Source organism: Crocodylus siamensis, chromosome 15 (assembly GCF_052110815.1).
Source record: "Crocodylus siamensis isolate JL-2025a chromosome 15, ASM5211081v1, whole genome shotgun sequence".
Taxonomy (NCBI): Eukaryota; Metazoa; Chordata; order Crocodylia; family Crocodylidae; genus Crocodylus; species Crocodylus siamensis.
In genome coordinates, this window is record NC_143409.1 from 55,032,645 (window position 1) to 55,053,495 (window position 20,851).

Here is a 20,851-nt window from a genome sequence, read left to right on the forward strand (position 1 = left end):
AGGCTGACTGACACAGTTTGGCTCAGACGTGCCCTAATGAACTGAACGCTGGCCCATGGGGGTGTCATCTGGACACCCGGCTGGATTCAGAGGTATTCTGTTTAATTGTGTGCTTGTGTCTGCCTGTGGTTATTGTTCTTCTGATGAACTGATTCTTGGCATATGAGGGTGTCAGCCTGTCCATGCTGATCAATCCAGCCAGGTCAGGCGTGTCATGTTAATCTGTGTGTGTTTGTGTGCATGACTGATTTGGGGACTGGAGGAACCCAGCCCACTGAACTGAGTCCTGCAAGATAGCTCCGCTGGGGGTGAGGGCATGCAGAAGGGAGAGATACAGCTCTGTATAGAAACACAAGTAACGCAAGCAGCACATTGATAGAATTACCAAGACCCTAGTCCTAATAAATGAGCACACCTCAAAGTAGTGGGCAAATATGGTAACACCTGCCCCACATGAGCCCCTGCTGCCTCTGCTCCCCACCCCAACACTTAGATGGAATGCATGTGTCCGGGCTGCCCATCCTGCCCCACCAATCCCCATAGTCTATTCATCCCATCCCTGCATCCTTCATGTCCCTCACTGCTCTACAGCTGAGCCCCTGAGGAGGGAACCTCCACCACCCAAGCAGGAGCATGGAGGCAGGGGCTGGAGCCAGCCATCGGTGGCAGCCACTGGATCCAAGGGGCTGGCCACTCCCCATCCCTAAGAGCATCCCCCCATAACCAGTTCTGCCCCATACCTACCCCAATACACAACAAGGCCTCGGCTCCCCAGGCTGCTGTGCTCCACACGGCAGGCATAGCTGTGCCCAGCTCCCGGATCAATGGCCAGGACAATGCGCAGCTGGTAGGTCAGGTCAGCATTGGGCAGGAGGCCGCTGGAGTTCAGCCCCGGGCCTGGAGTCACCTCCTCACCATCCCGCAGCCAGGTCACGCGAATGGGCCGTGGGTAGAAGCCAGTGACCCGGCAAACCAGCAGCAGTGGCAGCTGCGGGGTGATGGGAGACTGCCGGGCAAACACCATGGCCACGGGACGTTCTGGGGATGGCACAGAGAGGCTTGGTTAGGGTATCCATGGCACAAGAGGCATCTGCATATCCAGCTGCATGAAGGGTCCCACTGGAGGTGCCTCATCCTGGAGGCAGCTGCATCTCAGCCCAAACAAGGGCTGGATAGAAGCAGCAATGGCTTCCTCCCCAAGACACAGCTCCATGTCAGACAGTGGGCGGGCTGAGCAGGGTGGGGCAGGGGCCAGGAGGGGTTATGCAAGTGTAGGTCTGGCCTCACCCTGCCTCTTCAGTGTCTCCTTCCCGTAGTAGGCAAAGCTCAGGATCTCAGCGACACAGGTGTTCTGGAGCAGGAACTGCAGCCGGCTGGATGTGCCCCGGTCCTGGCTGAAGCTACGGCGAACGCGCTGGGCCATCTCATCCCCTGGTGCAGCCACCCACTCACCCGTGGCCAGGTTGAACCTCACCAAGTCGTGCCTGTCCCGCACGCTCTGGTAAAAGCTGTGGGAGGTGCCGTTGGGAAGGACCTCACAGCCCATGAGGATCTGGATCACAAAGGGGACTGGAAGAGGAGTAGGGGTGCATTGTCAGGACCAGGGGAGCAGGGGTGGGGCTATTGGGAAAGAGAAGAGATGGTGGCACGGTGCCAGGGACACCTCATCCTTTCTTTGTGGCTGGACTACCATTTCAGCTTTGCAAGATCCTCCTGGTACCTCCTCTGACAGCCATTAAAATACCCAGGCTGTGTCAGGGCCTCCCTAAGCAAGCTGGGGTCCCCCCTGCACCCACTCAGGGTGGCATTATCCAGTGCCAGGCACCACAAGTACCCTGGTGGCCCCAACCCCGCCAGGTGGGAGACAGCTGCAATGAGCATGTCAGTGCTCAGCCCCCACCCCAAGCTCTTTATACTCACAGCTCACGCCAGTCCCTTGCACCACGGTGACAACTGTATTGGTGATAAGTGCCAGGTAGAGATGAATAGTTTTCTCCAGGTCACCCCACTGCTTGGGGGACAGCCCCTGGCGGGCCCAGGGCTGGTGGAAGCGAATGGGGCAGGTACCACAGTCCATGGCGTGGGTGGGGACATCACCCAGCAGCGCACTGCCCTGCATGTCAGCTGCTCTGGTGGTGTCATGGAAGACCATGGTCATCAGCAGCTGAAGTATCTGGGGCTCCCCGGGGGGCGGCAAGGAGGGCATGGGGGATGCCATGGGGATGGCTGCAAAGAAAGCAAGGGTCAGCAATGCCCACGCCCAACCTTGCACAAGCACCCCATCATGCATGGAGCAACTGATGTCTTCCCCAGCCCCAGCTACAGAATCAGAGCCCTCCACACACCGAGCAGGGCCCCCCATGCCACAAAGAGGCAAGGGAGGGGGAGAGGAAGCTGCTGCATCATTGCAGGAGAGCCTGGAGTGGGGCTCTGGTAGGTCTCACACCCGCCCACACCAACTTCTCCTTTCCTCTTCCTGCCCACAGAAGCCAACATCTATGCTTGGCCAATCATCTGCTACGGGAGGAAAGGCCCCCTTCCACCCTGCCCTGGGTGTCCCCACCCTGCCGCCTTCCCTCATACTGGGCCAATGTTTAAAACCCTATCTAGGACTGGGGGCTACTGGGGCTGCCTAGGAGAGTGTCCCTTCTGCCCCATCTGCAGCACAGCACCTACTACTGCCCCAACCCTGGTTTACCGCTCCTGTGCCCTGAGGCTGCTGGTGGGTATTACCCACCCCAAGCTCGGGCCCCACTTCCCTGGCTTTGGCAGGTAGGTTTGCCAGGATCCGACCATAGCAGTTACACGACAGAGCAACAGCTCCCCACAGGCCCCAGTGTAGCCACTAGGTTAGAAAACGTATCACTAATAGGTCTAGGAAGCAGCAGAGGGTTTGAATGAGACATGTCTGACTAATACAGAAGGAGCAAATGATATGAAAAAACGAAATTATTTATCATTATCCAGCCCGTTGGAAGCTAAGCAGGTATCTGTTTTTTGTTGCTTTTATGGGAAGCTACAAAATCTTTTCCTTTCTCTGACTAGCTATTAGGAAGCATTTTAAAGGGGTTAGCTCAAATTTGTAGTAAGGTTTAGGAGGTATCTCAGGCCGTACATTCCCCGGTCCCAGTATGGTTGGCCTATTTAAACCTACTTGGCTAAAACTCGGTTTCCAGGCTAGGGAATGCTGAGGCAAGAGACTGAGTCAGCGTGGGTATGAGCAACATTTGAACAATGGTTCAGGGTTCATCACAGCGTCCAGCCCATTGGACCCCCTGACCATGACTGCTCTCATACTTTTCCCGGGATGAGCGGTGGAAGTCCTCCCCACAAATCTCATAGACATTCCAGGTGATACCAGTTATTATACTCCAGTAGAGTGTAAAGATACATATTCAAGGAGGGGATATATTGGCTTAGAAATGGGATTTAAAGGCCTGTTTTTTAGAAATTGGCTTATACATGTGGATATGTGCATTATAAGGGGTCAAGATGAGCAGCAGTGGTTAAATGGATTTCTAAAGATCTTAAGAGACACACACAGCTTCTCATGGCCCTGGAAGTACACGGGCTCTCTAGCACAGGAAGGCCAACAAGGACATATAGTCTAGGAAACTGCCTGAGAACAAAGAAGTATGTACCATACTGTCCCATAACACAAGATAAGCAACCACAGCAACAAGGCCTCAGAGAACAGGAGCCCTAAGTCCAGGTTTTGGTGCGGAAATGTGTCATTCCTCGAGTTGCATGCTATTTACATTTATGGATTAAGCAGCGTTAGTGTCATCAGTTGCTGCCTATGCTGCCTGTGGTTCTGCTTACCTAATAAGTGAACATCCAAGCTTTAAATTCCCATTTAAAAAAAGATGCTTTTTATTATTGTATTAACAAATCTACTTCAGTGTATTTGTTATCAAAGTATCAACAGCTTATTTACTTTTATTAACAAACTACATTATTTTGAATTAATGCTATGATATTATGTATTCATGTAAACGATATTTTGTTTTTGTTTAGTATCACAGTTAATATGTTGAATATATATGTCGGTATGACAGAATTAATTTTATGAGGTTTGGGGATAAAATATACCTGAAGCCTCAAAGCGGGGAATGTAACCAGTCGATTAGAAAGTATCACCAAGAGTTCTGGTAAGCAATAGAAGGTATGAATGCGGTATTATGTCTAATAAAGAAGAAGCAGACGATATGAAAAAACAAACCAGTTATGCACGGAGAAGGTGTTCTGTCAGCAATTAGAAGCCGACCATTCAAGGCCAGATGCCCGTGCAACGTCCTTCACAAGAAGACCAGTTCCAACTGATGACATCAGGGAGAGCTGGTTACTTGCCGACCAAGAAGCGCATGCCTGACGAAGAAGAACCTTGCTCCACTCCATTAATGGATAGGAATTGACCGTCCCTACCTGCAACCCCCTTGGGATGGATTATGTAAGCGTGTCATCCGCGAGAATGTATGTATGTGTGTGTGAGTGTGTGCATGGTAGGGTAATGCAATTTCTAATAAGTTAATGGTCTCTACTAAGTGTATAACTCCCCAGTACCCTTCCCAATAAACTACCCCACTGAAAAGAAACCAACTCTTGTCAGTAGCCTAATTTTTGGGTAACAGCAGGTGCAGGGAGAGACCAAGCCCCAGCTCCACCCTGGCTCTGCTCTGAGATGACCCCAATCCTGCTGTCAGGGGAGCTGGCTGCTGGAGCAGGGGAGCAGGGCTGAGCCCCCATAGCCTGCAGGGCGGTGGTGATGGGAAATGAGTCACCCCCACCCCCAGGGCAAGATCCTGCCGGGGGCTGGCGGAGATGGGCAGCAGCCTGTAGAAGGATGAGGGCCATGGCTTGGAAATCAACAGAGCCTGCCCCACACAGCCTCTGCACCTGGGGCCGGGGGGGGACTCTGGCCTGAGGCCATCACTGCAAGGGGACAAGACCCACCCAGATTCCTGGTCCATGGGTCACAAGCCGGGCACTGGCACCAGGCAGGGGAAGTGGGACCAGGTGGAGGGAGAGAGCTCTGGTTCCAGTGAAAGCCCACAAAGGGAGAACTTGGTATTGTGCCTCCCCCGCATCTGCTTCCTGCTGCCTTCTCAGGGAGAGGCCGGACGGCTGGAGTCTGCTCCTGGCAGGGCTTTTACCCCGACCCCGCTCCCCACATGGGAGGTAATCCATGCAATGAGCCGTGTGGGCTCAGATTTGTCAGCACGACCCAGTGTCCAACAGGAGAGAGCAAGCTGGAAGGTCCCCCAAGGCAGGAAGCAGGGTGCAACCCCTTCCCTGAGACCTTCCTCCCTGCTCCTCCTCCCTTGCAGCCCCCAGCCTGGGCCCTGGCCCCCTGCCCTCACAGAGCCACCCAGCCTGGATGCCCCACAGCCACTGTCTTTCCTCTGATACCAGAAGTCAGCTGCCACCCACCCTTAGCCTTGTCCTAGGATCCCAAGAGCAAGGTCATATATCTGCTCTGGGAGCCACTGTGTGACCCCTTCCACACTACTGGAGTGCAAGCAGGAAAGGGTTAATTCCCCAGGGCTCTGCATTCAGCCCAGGGGAACTGGCTCCTTCGTTCTTGGTGTGAGATGTGACGTTGGCCCACGCATCCAGCAGCACAACCATTCATCTACAAACCCCCAATACACCCAACCATCCACCCACCAATACAACTGTCCATCCATATGCCCAGCCCATGTACCAGTCGACCCCCAATCATCCACCGACCCATCAAACACCCACGTTTTCATCCACCCATCCATCCCAGCTCCCATCCCACACACTCACTCACCCCCCAGTCTGTCCACCCACCCACCCACCCGTCCCAAACAAACACCCTCTCATCCATCCATCCATCCATCCATCCATCCATCCATCCATCCATCCATCCAGTCATTCCCCTGTCCCAATGCACCATTCCATCCATTCACCAATCAATCCACCCACCCACCCACACAATGTGTCAATCCATCCATCCATCCACCCTCTGCCCATCCTGCATCCCTTAGCCTCTCCATCCATCCATTTTCATCAACTCATCCCTCCAGGCATATATCCATCTGTCCATATGTCCATGCACTTTTACATCCATCTGTATATCATCCCTGTAGATCTTACGATGACAGGCTGAGAGCCATGGGACTCTTTAGCCTGGAAAAGCGCAGGCTCAGGGGAGATCTGATGGCCACCTATAAGTTTATCAGGGGTGACCACCAGGATCTGGGGGAACGTCTGTTCACCAGAGCGCCCCACGGGATGACGAGGTCAAACAGTCACAAACTCCTGCAAGACCGTTTCAGGCTGGACATAAGGAAGAATTTCTTTACTGTCCGAGCCCCCAAGGTCTGGAACAGTCTGCCAGTGGAGGTGGTTCAAGCACCTACATTGAACACTTTCAAGAGTAACTTGGATGCTTATCTTGCTGGGATCCTATGACCCCAGCTGACTTCCTGCCCTCTGGGCAGGGGCTGGACTCAAAGATCTCCCGAGGTCCCTTCCAGCCCTAATGTCTATGAAATCTATGAAATATCCATGCATTGCATTCATTATTCCATCCATTCTATCTGTGCATACATCTATCCGACTGTCAGTCTATCTGTCCATCAATCCATCCATCCATCCATTCATCCACCAATGCTTCAAACCCAATACATCCATCCACCCACCAAACCCGTCATCCCTCCATCCTTTCTGCTTCCCTTGTCTCTTCATTCTTCCATCCCTTCTCACCCAGCACTGGGCCTCACATCTCCATCCCCCTGTCCCTCCCTCCCTCTCTTGTCCATCCACCTGTCCTGCCCCTGGTCTCACCGCACAGCCATCCATGAGGGCTTTGATGTAGGGACTGGTGTCATTGCTGAGGTCATCTTCATTGGCACCACGGAAGTGCAGGGCATGAAAGTAGCCAGCAGTGCCAGGGCCTTGCCAGGCCACCGAGCGGTGGCAGTGGTAGGTGAAGTTCTGGCGGGCAGCGACACTGAGCAGCCGCAGGAAGGTGAGCTGCACCACGCCCAGTGCCTGCCCCTCAGCATCCATGTACGAAAACTTGGGGCAGGGAGAGAGGAAGGGGGAGACACTGTCAGGGGAGGAGCTGGGAGCTGGACAGATGGGGAGACCCTGAACAGACTAGAGCACAGGGCACCCAGACAGACTGGAAGAGCTATGGATGGGCAAGCCCAGAACAGATGGGTAGACATACCAAGACAGAACCAAGGGCAGATACATGGGCTTGTGGACAGGGAGATCCTGGATGGACAGACAGAGCTCAGGACAGCCCCCTACAAACTCCCAGCCCCCACCATGTGCTCAAGCCAGCTGGATGCACACCTTGCTGCCTTCCTGAAACTGGCTGTACCAGGTCTGCGGCTCCTCATACTCACATGCTGACATCGGGACCTGAAGGGGAAAGCCCAAGGGACAGACAGATGGACCTCAGCAGGGGCGGTGGTGCCAGGGCGTCCCCTCTCATCTCCTCCTTTCTCAGAGAACCCAAGAGTCGAGGTTCCCTGCCCCCACCTGCTTTCACCCCCCCCCCCAGCCCCTCTCCCCTCCCAGAGAACCCCACTCACTGCCTCTATCTCCTTGAAGGGGAAAATGCAGGTCTCACCACTGGCTGTGAAGTTACAGAAGACCTTGAAAGCATAGTGGGCACATTCCCGGTTGAGGTCAATCCAGGACTCACCTGGGGAGCAGGGGAACAGGGGCAGTGTCAAGGCACAGCCCCTCCCCACCCTACTCTGGGCCCAACCCAGTCTGGCCAGAGCACCCCCCCACACACTGGCCTACTTGCAGCACAGAGCTTGCTTGTGTCCCCCTTTCTGCAGGAAAGAAATCATGTGAGGAAGTGCTCAGTGCTGGGGAGAAAGCACCACCCCAGTGTTCATAGGGGGCCAGCCCCAGCCCTGCCTGCTCAGCTGGAGCGCCCTCTGCTGGACCCCCTGCAACATAGCACCCCTCAGTGCCCCGGCCTGCAAGAGAGGGATGGTTTGAGCAAGTGCTCAGTGCTGGAGAGAAAGCACCACCACAGCACAACGTCCCTTGGGAGCCTACCTCTGCCTGCCTGCCTGGCCAGAGAGCCCCATACAGGACCCCCAGAGCGCAGTGCCTACTAGTGGCTCTTGCCTGCAGGAAAGGAATTGTGGCAGGAAGTGCTCAGTGCCGGGGGAAAAAGCACTGCATGCAGTACAGTGGTCCCTCCCTTCCCCCCACCACCCACCCCCTTCCCTGCTGCAGGACTCACCCTCAGGCAGGCCAGGCCGGCAGAGCTGCAGGTCTTGGCAAGTACAAGCACGGCTGTCACAGCTACCATCAGGGTACAGCAGCTGCTCAATCTCCTACTTGATGGCATGCAGGGAGTAAAAAACCTCCTCCATGCCCTCAGCTGCCCATGCCCATCTCCCCAGCCCAGCCTCAGCCTCAGCCTCCTTCTCCTCCTCTTCCATGAGGCAGCGGGCATGGATGGAGCGCTTCCTCTTCTTGGGCAACTTGATCGGCAGGGGCTGGATCAGCTCACCAGGGAAGCCCTGAGAGGACAAGACCAGCAGGAGGGGAAGGGTGAGGGGACATGGCCATCCCACCATTGATTGTGGTCAAGGGGTTACTTGACTTTACAATGGTGGCAATTACCAAATTGATTGCTCACTAATTGCTCTCATAGGCTAGCTTCCCCTTTCTATCCATTGGTTTGTGAAACTTAAAGTCTGTGTGGGCATTCTTATTTTGGCTATAGGAGCCTGTAGTTCTAGTTATCATAATGGTACCATTATTGTGCCTTAGCAAAAGGGTAACTTTAACAGGGCATAACAGAACCATCTTTATTTGGAGGATCTGAGTTTGCAGAACTTGCCATGATTCCTGGAAAAGAACTAGCAGTTTCAATACATGTCACACTCCAGCTTAAGTTTGACCTTGAAGCATACCAATCCCCACCCCCACCCCAAAGCCCATTGCTTGGAGGAGGAGAGGAAAACCCAGACCTAAACCAATGTATTGCCCATCTCAGTGAGAGTGCCCTTCGTGCACTCACAGATGCATCTCCAGCAGGTCCAAGGAGGTGATCCTCCCCCTCTATGTGGCACTGGTCAGGCCGCAGCTGGAGGACTGCGTCCAGGTCTGGGCGCCGCACTTCAGGAGGGATGTGGACAGCATGGAGAGGGTCCAGAGGAGGGCCACCCGCATGATCCAGGGACAACAGGGCAGACCCTACAATGAAAGACTGCAGGACCTGAACCTGTTCAGCCTTCACAAGAGAAGGCTGAGGGGGGACCTGATGACCGTCTATAAACTCACTAGGGGGAACCAGAAGGGTTTGGGAGAGACCGTGTTTCCCCGAGCACCCCCCCCCCCCCCCCCGCCGCATAACAAGGAATAATGGCCACAAGTTGTTGGAGAGGAGGTTTAGATTAGACATCCGCAAGAACTACTTCACGGTCAGGGCGGCTAGGGTCTGGAACCAACTTCCTAGGGAAGTGGTGCTGGCTCCTACCCTGGAGGGCCTTAAGAAGAGGCTTGGTGCCTACCTGGCTGGAGTCATTTGAGCCCAATTTGTCTCCTGCCCAGGCCGGGGGTCAGACTTGAAGATCTACAAGGTCCCTTCGACCCAACTTCAATGATTCAACGCTTCGCAGTGTCAAACTGACCAGCACCACCAACTAACGGGACCTGGGGGTAATAATAGACCACAGTATGAATATGATCTGGCAGTGCAACGCTGTAGCCAGTAGCATGGGCAACTCGTGCCATCTTAGTCGGCGAGGACGCATGCCCCCACAGTGCGCTGTCAGCGACCGGTGTCTGGAGACCCACAGCCAATCTTGCTGACTGAGGTGCAGGGTGGGGCGGATCTCCCCGCGGCTGATTGCAAGGTGGTTGATCACTGTGGCCACTTGTGGAAGTGGCTGGGGAACCTGGTAGCAGCTTACCACTACATCAGGGCTCTGTGCTGTTCACCAGGCCACTCCTGAGAAAAACCTGCCTGTTTCCTAAGCAGCAAGCGTGGCCGGTCAGGGGGTTCACTGGCACTCTCAAGGTGTGCATGTGCACCCCTATGCACCCTCTATGCTTTGCCACTGGCCAGTAGGGCAAATAATACCCTGGCATGCATCAGTTGATGCATCTCCAACAGAACCAAGGAAGTGATTCTTCCGATCCACTCAGCATTGGTGAAACCGCAGCTGGAGGACTGCATCCTGTTCTGGGCTGCACTGAACCGCACAAGGACATGGCACGGTTTGAGAGAGTCCAGCGAAGGACTACTCATATGGTCAGAGACTTGCATGGAAAACAATACAAGGAAAGGCTGATGGACCTGGGACTCTTCAGCCTCAAAAACAGAGGGGGCCGCTACATCAGAGGAGTACATCAAGGGCTCAGTGAGCAACTGTTCACCAGGGCACCCTTGGGAAAAACCGGGAGTAATGGCCTCAAACTCCTGGAGGACCGTTTCCGGCTCAACATCAGGAAAAATCTCTTCACAGTCAGGGTGTCCAGACTGTGGACTAAGCTCCCCGCAGAGGTGATGCAATCACCTACCCTGGAAATCTTCAAGAGGAAACTGGATGGTCATCTTGCTGTGCTCACCTGACCCCCAGATATCTTTTTTGCCTTGTGCAAGGGGGCTGGATCCAATGATCTTCCGAGGTCCCTTCCAGCCTTACAATTTATGAATCAATGAAGTTTTCATGACTGCTTGGCCTGCTCTACTGGAGCCATGCCCTGCCCATCATTCTTGATGGGCATTTCTTCTTCAGCCTCCAATGCGGTGGCTCCCTCCCCTGTGCCTGCCTCTGCCTCCTGCCCCAGACCAGCCGCAACCACGTCCCTGCATCCGTCTCCCTGCCTGAGGTGGCAGTGGTGGCTTCCCACGAGGCCCCTTCCCACCCACCTCTGCCTCCTCCCCCAGAGCAGCAGTGCTTCCAGCCACCTCAATGCCTGAGGCTCTCTCCCTGCCTCAGGCAGTAGAGCCCATGCAGCCAATTGCCGGAGGCACATGCACCGCTGCCCAAAAGCCTTACAACAGAAAGACACACAGACAGACAGACGTCTAACTGGCTATTAGAAGATAGCCAATTCTCCATCAAGAATGACAGGTGGAGGGAGAGGGGAGGGAGCGCTGCCACCCAACACCCTGCCCACCATGGCTGCTGCCACCTCCCAGGAGCGGGGGGAAGCACGTATGCTGTGGCTGCTGCCACCACCCACCAGCCCACGCTGCTGCTGCTGCTGCACATTTAGCCATGCATCCCTCTCCCTGGAGAAGGGAGTGGGAAGGAGATGCTGGGACAGGTGCAACAGCAAGTTCCTCATCTGGGGTCACTTGCTGGAGCTGGAGGTCCCTCCTGCCACTTGGTCCTGCTTCCTTTTGCTGGGTGTCAGCAGGCAACTGCTTGTGGACACAGATGTCCAAGTGGGTCTTGCCCTCCTGCAGTGAAGGCCTCAGGCCATAGCCTCCCCTGGCACAGGGGGGCAGGCACATTGATCCCCACCAGCCCAAGGGATAGGCCTTCACCCTCCTGCAGGCTCCTGCCTATCTCCCCTCCACCCACCCCCACATCTTCCCCAGCCTGGGAAAGCCTGACATTTGCAGCACTTTGAAAAACATCACGGTATCTAGAGGAGTGACAGGTGCTTAAGGCCCTGACCCTGTGCCTTGAGGTCACGGCTCCAAACAGAGATGTTAAATCCACACCCCCTCACCCACACAGTAACCCAGCACAGCCAGGCTGACAGGCACGTGTGAGAGGATAAAGAAAAGGAAAGGAAATAAAACCCAGAAAGTTAAAGGGAATCTGGCTCTGGCCAAGATCCTACACACCTGCCTGCCTCCCAGACTCCCCTGCTTTTTACCCCCTTCCCCAAAGACCCCTTCCTGGCCCCAAGGAGGGGGAGTGGCATGCTGTGGGGGGCAGAGGGGGTTGACTCCATGATGCCCCCCAGCAGTGCAGAACAGCACTGTGGAAGCTGGGGGAAGTGAAAGGGGAAGTGAAACCATGGCGGGAACCAGATGCAGGAGGTGGGGAACACAGACTGGGGCACCAAGAGCAAGCACTCAAAGCAGGGGCTGCCAGAAGCCCCTCCAAAGCCTGTAGAGCCCCTCATCCCAGCCCCACACCAGGGGTCACAGTGAAGCAGACCTCCAGGATTGGGCACTTGTTCTGCTCGGCCTGGCTGGGGGGCATGGGTGCAATTGCACGAGCAGCTGCTGCAATCAGCCCTTGGAGCCCCATGAGCATTGCTCCCCAGAGCATGCTGCCTCCTCTCTTCCTCCTCCTCCTCCTTGCCTGGACAGGGGCAGGTAAGTAGGGATTTAATACTGACTTCTCTCAGATGTGAATGAGGGTTCAGAAAATGAAAGGAACAGACTGGGGGCCAGAGAGAAATTCCAGCTGAGGCTGGGAGATGAGAGATGGGGGCTTGAGGATGGGGGTGTGGGGACAGCAGCTGGGAGCTAGGGGCTGAGGCTGGAGGTTTGGAGCTGAGGGCTTGAGGTGGGAGCTGGGGTGACCACCTTTTCACAATGGAAATGAAGGAGACATGCCTGTGTCTGTCCCCAACCCTGCCCCACCCCCCCCGCCAGCAGCATGCCGCAGCAGAGCCAAGCAGAGTGGGGGCAGGTACAGGCTCCCCGCCCTTCTGCTTTTCTTTCAGGAGCTCTGCACCAGCTGTGCACCTCCCGCCCACCCAGCAGCAGCGGGGGGAACAACTCCATGCTACTGCCCCACTGCTGCCAGGCAGGGAGGGGGCACCTCACCATGGTGGCACTGGCCTCTCAAGGGAGGGGAGCAAGGCAGGGAGCCCTAAGTTTGCAGTGGAAAGTCTGCATCCATCCCAGCCCCGAGCACAAATCTCGGGGGCCATGTGCCCACCTGGGGAGTGTGCCCAGTGCTGGAGAGCCATACCCACCCGTCCCTCTCTCCCACCCCCACCATGAGCCTCATGTGGCTCCTTCCCATTCCCCACTCTGGCCCCATGCACTGGCCCACCTGGGTAGTGCCCCCAGCCCCAGCTCCTGCCCCACACCCTCCTTCAGCATGAGAGCCTCAATCTGGCCCCTATATCCCTTTCCCCCATAAAGTTACCTGCAAGGAGCTGCTTTCCACATTGCCTGGCTGTATTCCCAGCCACGGGCATATGTGCAGGTGTGCACATGCACATGTCGCCGCATGCATCCCGCTCCTGGCAGCCCCAAGCAGCCTCCAGGCTGCTTCTCAAACCCAGATCCTTGCACAATACTGAAAATCTGAGACAAATACTGTCCCACAATCATGCAGCCTGGGACTAGGACATGGGCTCCCATTTTGGGACTGTTCTGCCCAATTAGGGATGTGTGGTTACCCTAAGGGAGGAGCTGGGGGGCTTGGAGATGGGGCAGAGACTGGGGTCAACAGCTGGGAGCTAGTGGATGAGCTGCAAGGTTTGGGGCGGCGGGTTGGGGGGCTTGCGATGACAGCTGGGGCTGGGGCCAGAGTTGGGAGTTAGGGGGCTAGGGTTTGGGGCTCAGGCTGCGGGCTGCAAGTTGGGGCTTGGGGCTGGGGCTGCGGTTGGTAGCCAACACTGCAGGAGGCAATTTAAGGCACTGTGGCATAATGCCACTGCACCCCTCTTCTCGCAGAGCTCCTGTGCCCTACTGGTGGTGGTCCCAAGGCAGACCCCTGCCCAAGGCCAGGGGAGCGGCAGTGCTCGGGCCAACTCCAGAGGCAGTGGCACTGACCCAAGAAGACCAACCCCTGGCAAGTCTGGAGTCCTGCCTCCTTTTCCACCACAACAGACTTGTCTGCTGAGCTCTCTTCTCAGGCCAGCCCCAGATGGAGGCTTTGAGCCCCAGGCCTGGGAAGCAGCTGGTACTGCCATGGCTTCCAGCAGGGCAGAGGCGCAGCAGAGCCTTGCTTGGGGAGCCAAGCACCACTCCCTTGTGGGCACTGCGGCCTCAGTAAGGCTCAGAAAATGATTTGGTGTCCCTGGGTGGCTCCTATTCAATTCCCTTGGACGGAACTGAGTTAGGATAAGGCGCATACCCCTGCCTTCCCCTCCAGCCTCCCGACCCCGACCCCGACCCCTTGGATTAGTTTGATAGCTGGCTCAGTGAGAAAAGAGCCGTCGGAGCTAGAAAAATGGGTGGTAGCCAAAACCACTCTATGTTTGGGAAATAAAGTGTTCTGTGTACCAGACATATTTGTGCATTTATGTGATCAGTGGTCTTCTTGGATAGTCTCTGGGCATAAATCCCAGGTGAGAAAAGGAGAAAGAAGTGAGTCACTCTAGAAGAGTTGCTATTGACATGCGAAGCTTTAATTAACGAGGCACAGCAAAGGGAATAAAGAGTTAAAGATTTCAAAAAATGAGACAGAAAAGCCTCTTGAAAGCTCAGATCATGCATAGTGGCTTCTTAACCTGGCAGGGGAAATACCATACCAAGAAGGCAGTTTTCCTGAACCGCCTCACAGGAGAACTGCTCTTCTGGCATGGTTCAGTACTGGCTGAGGTGCAGTGGCTGTAAACCCAGTTTATGGAAATGGGAGTTTCCTTACTCTGAGGGCCTTATGGCTAAGGGCAAGCAAAACTAGGGGGCACACAAATCCCAAGCCTCTGGGCTTGGGTCTGCAAGTAGGATGCAAAGGTTCTGGAAACATCTGAAGTCCCAGGTGCATGTGGAGGATGTTTGCTGCTAGCAGAGCCACTTATGGTTCTGGACTCCTGGATTTGGAATTAGTTTTGGCTAATTTGGCCTTGGATACAAATTATATTAAAAAAACCCAAAACAATGGCAAGATGCAGCCATCTCACAGGCACAAATGCAATTCAGTGCAAGAAGCGTCTTTAAAAGACATGCTGTAAATTGTAAAGTTAGACAATTGGGTGGGGATTTTACAGGACCAAAAGGAGAAAGCAGATAAAGAAATAGCATCATGGAAACAGAAGGCACTGGATGAAAAAAGCACAGTGGGCAGTTTGAAAAGATTTGCAAGGTAGAACGGGGTCTGATCAGTCAGTGCTGCCCACTGAATGATGGAGATAGAAGGAGATGAAGGAGATAGAAGCTACGTCAGAAGTGTCGTGAGGAAGTATGGCAGCAATACAGGAAGAAGTTATGGGGAGTGGTGCAGGTCTAGTGAAAATGAATTAAAAAGCTGGGATGATGAGCAAAACTGGATCCCCTGTACTATGAGGATTATCGTTGGGGTGAGACTCCCTGTCGCCCATGTGTGTATTCCCCCTTTAGGAGGGAGTTGCAAGGGTGAAACAATGCTTTTCAGGGACCTAGGGCTCCTATTCTTGAAAAGGTTCATGTGTGGGGCAGGCATCTCACGGCGGGTGGGGGGAAGAATGGGCAAACAACCACCCACACTACTCAGCTCCTAGCTGGACAGGAGGCAGTTCTCAATCTCATTGCTAAAAATGTGTGACCCTTAAAGAAGCAGGTGGCTTCTGGGGAGGAATGGCCAGTAATCATCGCAGGAGATTTCAACTGCGTCATCAGCGAGGAAGATAGAGTCAGCAGAGCCCAGAGCAGTAGTGCAAACAAAACCCAAATAGATTTTGCCCTCCTCCCCAAGGGGGGGAAGGTAAAGGGAGCCCGCTCCATGCCCGCCTGTTTCTTGGATCACTGCCTCCTCATGACCCAGGCTGAAATGGGAGGTCCGCTGGAGAGGGCCAAGGGGGCATGGAGCTGAACACCCCCACTGTTGGAAGACGAAAAGACCCCGCAAAGTTAGAGAGCACTATGCAGGCTGGAGAAGCCTCAAGGTCCCGTATCCGAATCAGACAGAGTCGTGGGCCAGCATCAAAAATAGGGCCGAGGTCTTCTTCCAGCCGGCTGGCGAGCACCGAGCTTTCTCCCACAGAAGGCCGCACGAGCGCCTGGCCTTAAGTTACAGGACCTGCACAGGCAGGCGGCGGCAGGCTGGGATGTGAGGGATGGCATGCAGGAGGCGAAGGCCCAGGTCGGTGCCTGGTACGAGGAAGAGGCCAGGAAAAAGATCTTCCAGGCCAGGGCCCACTGGGTGGGGGAGGGGGAGGAGTGATCTGCTTGCTTCTCCACACTAAAGAAGAGCAAAAAGAAGCCCATGACGTGCCTGAGAGATGGTGCAGGAGCAAAGCACCAGTCGAAGGAAGTGGCAGAGCCTGCAGGGCTCACCCAGCCCCTTGGAGAAGCCGAGCAACAGCAGCTGGGGACACTGGAGGAGGTCGAGCACACCCTCGGAGGTTCATCAACGGTAGGACTCCTGGGTCAGACAGCCTGCCCAAGGAGTTTTACTTGACCAATAAGGAGCTGGGATGTACCGGGGCCTCGTGACCCTCTTGCAAAAGGAGGGTCCAGGGGAGGATTTGAAGAACTGGAGGCCGATCACCCTCCTGAACTTCAACTAGAAGCTGCTGCCCAAAGTCTTGGCCAAGCAATTTAAATCTGTCCGAGGCTCCATCATCCATGAGGACCAGTCGTGTGCGGTACCAGGACATCAGATCCAAGGGGCCGTGCTGCAACTGAGGGACGTGCTCCAGCTGGGACGGGACAGAAGGCAGAAGGGGCGGTGCTGAACCTGGACCTGGACAAGACCTAGGACAGAGTGTCACACCGGTTTCTCGCTGAAGCGAATGGGTGTCCCCTCAACCTTCATCGGCTGGATAAGGACACTGTACATGAACATGAGCAGCGAGGTGCTGGTCAACGGGTTCTTGAGCACGGGGATCACGATAGAGTCGGGGTCCAGCAGGGCTGCCCACTCTCCCCAATCCTTTTTATCTGCACTATTGAACCCCTGGCCCAGCGCATCAGGCATCTTCCTCTGGGGATCCAGAATGGGGAAGGTGGCAAGGAAGACCCTATACAAAGAAACAGGCCTGGGCAGGGGCATGCCAGACATCCACCTGTTCCTGCCAGCATGGTACACAAGCCAGAACTACAAACTTGAGACTGGAGCAGAAACCAAACCAAACTGCTTTGTCAAGTATTTTATAGGTCAGCTCCTGAGTAGCAGGTACGGGCTAAAGAAGGAAAGCCCAGAGACCATATCCAACCATAGGAAGGTACAGAAGGCAGTCGGAGACAGAGACGGGCTACCAACCATGGAGCTGCTCCCTGATGACAACTGCCAAGCTGTGTGGGTCCAGGTCTCCCACAAAGACCTAAGAAAAGACCAGAGATTTCAGCTGGCTCAAAGCTCACGCACATTCCCAGTGAAGGCCTGGAGGCACACAGCGAGACGGGAGTCTAGACCCAGCTGTCCCAGGGAAAGCTGCCAAGGTGTGAATGAGACAATCTATCACCTCTTTTGGCTCTCCCCTATGTCAAAGGAGTGTGGGAAAAGGTAAGCTGGCTCCTGAAGGAAGTGACAGGAGTCAGGCAAATGACAAGGGAGACAACGCTGTACGGACACCTGACAAAACATCACGGGTCCCAGAATATCCTCTTGACCTGTTTGTGTCCTGTCCTGCATCAGGAGTGCCCTGTGGCAATGCAGGAACCTCCTGATGTACAGACATACTGAGCTCAAGCCAACGGACTGTGTTAAAATGTTTCTGAGTGAGCTCCGGTCCTACTAGTGGAAAATGGTGGGAAAGGATGGAGAGGATGCAGCCAAATCCAGCTGGAAAAGGGACACGTGGCAGAGGCTGTTCAAAGCCCCCAAAGAAAAGGAAGTGAACAGGGAGAGCAAAGGGGCCAATGACACAACTGGACCTGAAGACTGAGCAGGACAACAACAGGATCAGCAGCAGTGGAAGTGACGGTGACAAGGACTGTGAATGAACTGAGAAGGGAAACCCCAAACTGGGGCCAGGACTAAGAGACTGTGTTTGGGTTAGGGAAGGGCAGAGGGTGGTAAAGTTATTGCAACAGGTGCACAGGTTTATTTGAAGTCTATGATAGTGGATTTATATATATACATACATATATACATACATATACTTATATATTTATATATATATACACATACACACACACTCCCACAGACACACACACCAAAATATATTTATAGATATATTGTAATAATAATATCCCCCATCCCTGGTCCAGCTGCCCCTGGGTTGGAAAGGAAGCTGCATTAACCCTTTCCTGCTTCCACCCCAATACCAGGGAAAGGGGTGCACAGTAGCTCCCAGGGCAGAGCTATGACCTGGCCCCAAGGGTGCCACGACACAGCTAAGAGATGGTGGGAGCAGGCTTCTGACTGAAGAGGAAAGAGAGTTGGTTGTGGGATCTCCGGGCTCAATAGCTCCTGATGGGGCAGGGGGTCAGGATCCAGGCTGCAGGCTACAATGGAGGAGGAGCAGGGAGGAAGTGCAGAAGTGAGGGGGGCGGGTTGCACCAGGGACCCTTGCTGCTCGCTCCCTCCTGCACAGGTCAGACATTGGGTGCCACCAACAGGGCTGAGACCCCACACAGATCGTTGCACACATAGTCCCCTTTCAGAGACAGGAGAAAAGCTGTTCCAGGTGCAGATCCCAGCCCTTCAGCTTCTACCTGAGAAGGCAGCAGGAAGGCGATGCTGGGGCAAACACAGCACCAGGGTCCTACTCTGTGGGCTTTTGCTGGAACCGGGGCTCTCATCTGCTGCCTGGTCCCTCTTCCTCTGCCCAATGCCAGTGCTCAGTCCATGACCTTCAGAGCCAGGCAACAAGGCAAATCTTGCCCTCCTGCAGTGATGGCCTCAAGCCACAGCCTCACCTGACATCAGGAGTAGACACCATGGGGGCAGGCCCTGTTGACCTCCAGAGCCTGGCCCTCACCCTCCCACAGGCTCCAGCCCAGCTCCACATCCCCAGGATTGCAGGCACACCTGGCAGTGTAGCATGAGTGCACGTGCATTGCCACACAGTTTAGAGAGAACGCTGCTTCTGAACAGCCCCCTTCCTGAAGCATACACACAAGCTTGGCATAGCGCTGCTACCGCATGGGCTCAGGTTTCTGTCTGGTCATTGCTTGGGCCCTGTGCCCCCAGGGTACACAAGCCTTACAGACCTTGAGGGTGGTAGACCTCCTGTGAGATCTTGGAGTGCTTCCCTGAGTCAGCCGAGCCAAGGAAATGGAAACGCCTGCCCATTCCCTCTCGAACATGTACCACAAATCTTGTTATAGTGGATAGCATTATTGGGTAGAGTGGGTAGGCTTGGTGGGGTACAAGTTAGAGAAGTATCAAAAGAATACTCTGAGCAAACAGAACCAGCCTGATAGCCATTTAAAGCTCTTCTAAATTATCATAAGCCTTATAAGCTCTAAATACTATAAGCCAGAATTATAAGCCAAAACCACCCAGTTTAGGGAACCTAAACTACCCAGATATCTGCTGGGAGGAGCAGTCAGCCAGGTGTGACCATTCGCGTAGGATTCTAGCTGAAATACAGGACCTCCACCTTATCCAGGAGGTGCATGGCCCCACTAGGGGAGATGCCTTGCTGGACCTGGTCTTTGCCACTGGGGATGACATGGTGAGGGACTATTTGATGTCTCCACAGTCGGGCGGCAAAGGCCGCCAGTCCCTGTGGGCCACCTGCAGATTGCGGCCGGCGGTGAACTTGGACCCCGCACCGCCAATGGGGTGGAGGGAGGGATCTGATGTTAAAACCACCCCCGAAGGGGTGGGTCCCACTGGTCGTCGTCGTCAGTCGTGCGTATTGTTGCAGCGAGGGATGACCAGCACCAGAAGACATCAACTAAAAACAGTCTGGATTGGGGTACCTTGTTGGCATCCGGTGCTCAATGTCATTCTGGCGGTTTTCTAAAAAGCTAAAAGCTTAACCTGGTGAGGGGACTGCAGGTCCCTGACCACCTGGGTGACAGTGATCATCGCCTGCTGGAGTTCACCATCCAGCACAGGATGTTGAGGGCTTATACCAAGACCAAAGCCCCTGACTTCAGAAGGACCAACTTCAATGAACTTAAGAGATTAGTGGGGGAGGCACTGAGGGCCCAAAAGGTAGAAGATATGGGAATCCATGAAGAATAGTCATGCCTTAAGGGGATGATCTTCCAGGCTCAGTGTGTGACAGTCCGTGAGAGAAGCAAGGGGGGTAAGAGTGCTCTGAAACCCCCTTGGCTCAACAAAGGCATCAGACAATGCTTGAGGGCCAAAAGGGAGGGGTACAACCGCTGGAAGAGAGGGGCTATCCCCAAGGAGAAATACTTCTCCTTGGCCAGTGAGTGTAGGAGAGCCATTAGGAAGGCCAAGATGGAGCTGGAGCTCAGGCTAGTGACCTGAATTAGCCCAGGAAGTCCGCTGCTTCCCGGGGGCCCGCATCCGGGACATTGCGGAGAAGATCCCAAAGCTCCTCCAGCCCACAGACCACTGTCCTATGCTCCTTATTCATGTGGGCACCAATGACACGGCTCAGAGTGTTCCCAGCTAGGTCATGAGGCGCTACAGGGATTTGGGAGCGGGGCTTAGGGGTCTGGGAGCACAGGTGGTGTTTTCTTCGATCCTCCCAGTCTTGGGCTGTGGGCTGAGGAGGGAGAGGAGGATCCATGTAGTCAACCAAAGACTGTGGCGCTGGTGTCATTAGGAAGGCTTTGGCTTCTATGACCACAGCTCGCTCTTTGGCAAGAGAGGCAGTGAGCTGCTGGGAAGAGATGGCCTCCACCTCTCCTCCCTGGGGAGGAGGCTCTTCTCAGCCAGGCTGGCTGACCTGCTCCACCGGGCTTTAAACTAAGCTCATTGGGGGCCGGGGGGACTACCGCCACTGCTGGCCCACTGAGCAACCCTTGCAAAGCCTGCGGGCCAAGGCACTTAAGGGAGCCCACCCCTGCCCCAGCCCTGGCACAATCCGTGGGCAAGGTAAGAGACCCCAAGGGGATACTTGCCTGCCTGTACACTAATGCCAGGAGCCTGGGCAACAAGCAGGACGAGCTCGTCCTCCT

At 54.9% G+C, this 20,851-nt stretch overlaps 1 protein-coding gene and 1 pseudogene across 2 annotated transcripts in view; one reads left to right on the forward strand and one right to left on the reverse strand.

Annotated features, from left to right (window-relative positions):
• LOC149852953 (antigen-presenting glycoprotein CD1d-like) overlaps nt 1–2,417 on the reverse strand; it is a 3,417-nt gene extending 1,000 nt beyond the window's left edge. The window contains exons 1-4 of the mRNA XM_090029517.1: nt 2,346–2,417; nt 1,921–2,226; nt 1,288–1,569; nt 745–1,038 (exon numbers count right to left, since the gene is read on the reverse strand). Coding sequence (XP_089885643.1) covers nt 745–1,038; nt 1,288–1,569; nt 1,921–2,226; nt 2,346–2,406 — 943 coding nt within the window. The 5' untranslated portion in view covers nt 2,407–2,417. The remainder of the gene's footprint in view (nt 1–744; nt 1,039–1,287; nt 1,570–1,920; nt 2,227–2,345) is intronic.
• The window catches only part of LOC149852950 (DLA class II histocompatibility antigen, DR-1 beta chain-like), a 298,803-nt pseudogene that overhangs the window by 113,981 nt on the left and 163,971 nt on the right, over nt 1–20,851 (forward strand). The window lies entirely within an intron of this gene.